The 4,248-nt window shown below is 34.7% G+C and overlaps 1 protein-coding gene across 1 annotated transcript; it reads left to right on the top strand.

Moving 5' to 3' along the window:
• Positions 1–229: 229 nt before the first annotated feature.
• LOC125839306 (9-cis-epoxycarotenoid dioxygenase NCED1, chloroplastic) lies at positions 230–2,483 on the top strand. The gene has a single exon (XM_049518296.1). It carries the CDS (start codon positions 376–378, stop codon positions 2,188–2,190), a length of 1,815 nt encoding a protein of 604 aa, XP_049374253.1. The 5' UTR covers positions 230–375; the 3' UTR covers positions 2,191–2,483.
• The last annotated feature ends 1,765 nt before the right edge of the window (positions 2,484–4,248 follow it).

Genomic DNA, 4,248 nt, shown 5'->3' with positions numbered 1-4,248 from the left:
ATAACAAAAAATGTAGGGACTCCCACCCCGTCTCCCCACACCCACATGGGTCATTTGTTGTATTAGTAGTAATGTAGTAGTACTAATAAAGAGTTTAATCCTCCAAATTTGCATTTTTCACATATCCAACACGTGGTCTTCTCTTACATGTTAGAAGTGGACCATAATTCCACACTCTCCCCCACTCTATATATAAAAATCTCCCCCTTTCTCTCTTCTATAAACCAAATCAACTCACCTCAAAAGGAAATCACAACATAACTCTTCTCATTTCCCACCTCTTTTCTCTCTACAAAATTTCTCAACATTTTCCCCTCTCTCACAACACCAAATTGTACTACTACTACTACACAAAAACATCAAAAATAGGTAGCTATGGCCACTACTACTTCACATGCTACAAATACATGGATTAAGCCTAAGTTGTCAATGCCATCATCAAAAGAGTTTGGTTTTGCATCAAACTCTATTTCTCTACTCAAAAATCAACATAATAGACAAAGTCTCAACATTAATTCCTCTCTTCAAGCTCCACCTATTCTTCATTTTCCTAAACAATCTTCAAATTATCAAACACCAAAAACTAGTACAATTTCACACCCAAAACAAGAAAACAACAACTCTTCTTCTTCTATTTCTAAGTGGAATTTAGTGCAGAAAGCAGCAGCAATGGCTTTAGATGCTGTAGAAGGTGCTTTAACAAAACACGAACTCGAGCACCCTTTGCCGAAAACAGCCGACCCACGAGTCCAGATTTCTGGGAATTTCGCTCCGGTACCGGAAAACCCAGTTTGTCAATCTCTTCCGGTCACCGGAAAAATACCCAAATGTGTTCAAGGCGTTTACGTTCGAAACGGAGCTAACCCTCTTTTCGAACCAACCGCCGGACACCATTTCTTCGACGGCGACGGTATGGTTCACGCCGTTCAATTCAAAAATGGGTCAGCTAGTTACGCTTGCCGGTTCACTGAAACAGAGAGGCTTGTTCAAGAAAAAGCTTTGGGTCGCCCTGTTTTCCCTAAAGCCATTGGTGAATTACATGGTCACTCTGGAATTGCAAGGCTTATGCTGTTTTACGCTCGTGGGCTCTTCGGACTTATTGATCACAGTAGAGGAACTGGAGTTGCAAACGCCGGTTTAGTCTATTTCAATAACCGATTACTTGCTATGTCTGAAGATGATTTGCCTTACCATGTAAAGGTAACACCCACCGGCGATCTTAAAACAGAGGGTCGATTCGATTTCGATGGCCAGCTAAAATCCACCATGATAGCTCACCCAAAGCTCGACCCAGTTTCCGGTGAGCTATTTGCTCTTAGCTACGATGTGATTCAGAAGCCATACCTCAAGTATTTCAGATTTTCAAAAAATGGGGAAAAATCAAATGATGTTGAAATCCCAGTTGAAGACCCTACAATGATGCATGATTTCGCAATTACTGAGAAATTCGTCATCATTCCTGATCAACAAGTCGTTTTCAAGATGTCTGAAATGATCCGTGGAGGTTCACCGGTGGTTTACGACAAGAACAAAGTGTCCCGATTTGGGATTCTGGATAAGTACGCGAAAGATGGGTCTGATTTGAAATGGGTTGAAGTTCCTGATTGTTTCTGTTTCCATCTCTGGAATGCTTGGGAAGAACCAGAAACAGATGAAATCGTTGTAATTGGTTCATGTATGACACCACCAGACTCCATTTTCAATGAATGTGATGAAGGACTAAAAAGCGTTTTATCCGAAATTCGTCTCAATTTGAAAACAGGGAAATCAACAAGAAAAGCCATAATCGAAAACCCGGATGAACAAGTGAATTTAGAAGCTGGAATGGTGAACAGAAACAAACTTGGAAGGAAAACACAGTATGCTTATTTGGCTATTGCTGAACCATGGCCAAAAGTTTCTGGTTTTGCAAAAGTAGACCTGTTTACAGGTGAAGTTGAGAAATTCATTTATGGTGACAACAAATATGGTGGGGAGCCTCTTTTTTTACCAAGAGACCCAAACAGCAAGGAGGAAGACGATGGTTATATTTTAGCTTTCGTTCATGATGAGAAAGAATGGAAATCAGAGCTTCAAATTGTTAATGCAATGACTTTAAAGTTAGAGGCAACAGTGAAACTTCCATCAAGAGTTCCTTATGGTTTTCATGGAACTTTCATAAATGCGAATGATTTGGCAAATCAGGCATGATTGTAGCTATTACTGAGGAGATTTACCAGAGGGATGGTTTAGAATATACGTCCCCGGAATATCCTCTTTAATGGAGTTCGTTTCTTTGATTATTTTTACTTTCTTTTTTTGTTTATAGTGTGAGAGATTTTCAGAGGACCAGTTAGTAGCTTGGATGTAGTTAGAAAATTGGAGCTCAGCTGGTTTTTCTGGTTATTCTTTCACATTTGATTGTGCATGAGAGAGTATATATACCTTATTATAGGAATACTATACAATGTTCCTGTAACTCTCTGTTTTCTTGTATATGAAAATCATGGCTTATACTATTTCCACCCTTTCTTTGAGTTTCTTTAGTTTTAAATTTGGTGTTCACCATTGATGTTTGACACTCAGACTAATCATTGTGTGTGTTTCTCTGATTTCTAATCTGGTGTTCGATACTCATGTTGGTAGTCAACTAATGATTGTTTGTGGTTTTTTTATTTCTAATATGGTGTTCAATACTGATATTGGCACGGCTGATCTTTATTTGTGTCTTCTTGGGTTCTAATATGGTATTTAATAATGGTGTTGGCTCTTGATTGATTTTTGTTTTTAATTTGGTGTTCAATATTAGTGTTGACGCTCAATTAATCTTTGTTTGTATCTTCTTGATTTCTAATTTAGTGTTGGAACTCTGACTAATTATTATTTGTGTTCTCTTGATTTTTTAGTTGATGGTCAATATTAATGTTGGCACTCGACTAATCTTTGTTTGTGTTTATTTGGTTTTTAATTTGGTATTGACGCTCGAATAATTTTTGTTTGTGTTTCTTTGGTTTTTAATTTAGTGCTCAATACTGGTATTGACACTCGACTAATATTTATTTGTGTTTTCTTGGTTTCAAATATGGTGTTCAATACTAGTGTTTGCACTCGACTAAATCTAATTTTTGTTTATATTTCTTCGATTTTTAATTTGGTGTTCAATATTAGTGTTGACACTCTACTATTTTTTTTTGTGTCTGATTGATTTTGATTTCTAATCTGGTATTCACGACTGGTGTGGTACTCGACTAATCTTTTGTATGCATTTTTTGGCTTTTAATTTAGTGTTTAGGCCTGGTGTTGGCACTCGACTAATCTTTATTTGTTCGGCACTTGACTAATCTGAATTGACATGGCAAAACTTTTCTTTCAAAAGTAAAGTATTATCTATAAATAAAATAAAATAACATTTCCGACTTATATTCAAAACTTTTAATTAAAAATAAAAAAATATTGATAGTTCTTACCACTCTAAAATTACATATACATTTTTTTCGGGGAATATAGGAAGGGAAAAAAACGAAACAATCTTTGTCCTTGACCAATATGTACAAATACCATGAATTTGACGTGTATATAGCGATAATTTAAATAATTTCTACTCTATTTGGACAGAATCAATAGTTTTGCTTGTATTTATTTGAAAATTGTATTGGATAGATATAAATAATTTATCAAAAATTAATAATTAATTTTTATTTTTTTTTGTAATTTAAAATATTAAATCTAGGTGATCTAATACTTGCACAAAAGTTTTCTTCTATACTAGATGAAAAGTGATACACTGTGAAAAAGGTGAGAGTTGGTCATTTTTTATTATTATATGCTGACATGAACGTATCTATTTTCAAACATCTAAAGATATGAGTTCATATTTGTATTTATATTAAAAAATTAAAAATATTTATAAGTTTTTATTTGTGAACCTAGTTATTATTTTACTTTAACTTGAAATTACTACAGAAAACAAAAATGCATATACTTCAAAATCTGATTTAGCCTCTCAAGATAGCCAGAATTAAAGTGAAAGAAGAAAGAGATATAAACATGTAACAGACACCTTAGATAAGAAGCTCCACGTCAACGAAACGCAATAGATGTTTGATGTAGAAGTAAGCAGACCTTACACACTAGTGTTTTAACGTTTTACAAGTCAAGAATCAGAACTGACAATATTACTAATGGGCTAAGTTATATAGATGATATCAGAGCTGTAATATAAGAGAGTTGTTGGGTATATAAATAAATAGACATTACATAATAATAACA

Source organism: Solanum verrucosum, unplaced genomic scaffold (assembly GCF_900185275.1).
Source record: "Solanum verrucosum unplaced genomic scaffold, falcon-dt-bn FXZP01000170.1, whole genome shotgun sequence".
NCBI lineage: Eukaryota > Viridiplantae > Streptophyta > Magnoliopsida > Solanales > Solanaceae > Solanum > Solanum verrucosum.
Note: the sequence above shows the minus strand (reverse complement) of the source record. Positions and strands in the feature narration are given on the sequence as shown.

Excerpts from the sequence above, each read along its gene's own strand:
- LOC125839306 (XM_049518296.1), top strand. The coding sequence starts at position 376 with ATGGCCACTACTACTTCACATGCTACAAATACATGGATTAAGCCTAAG.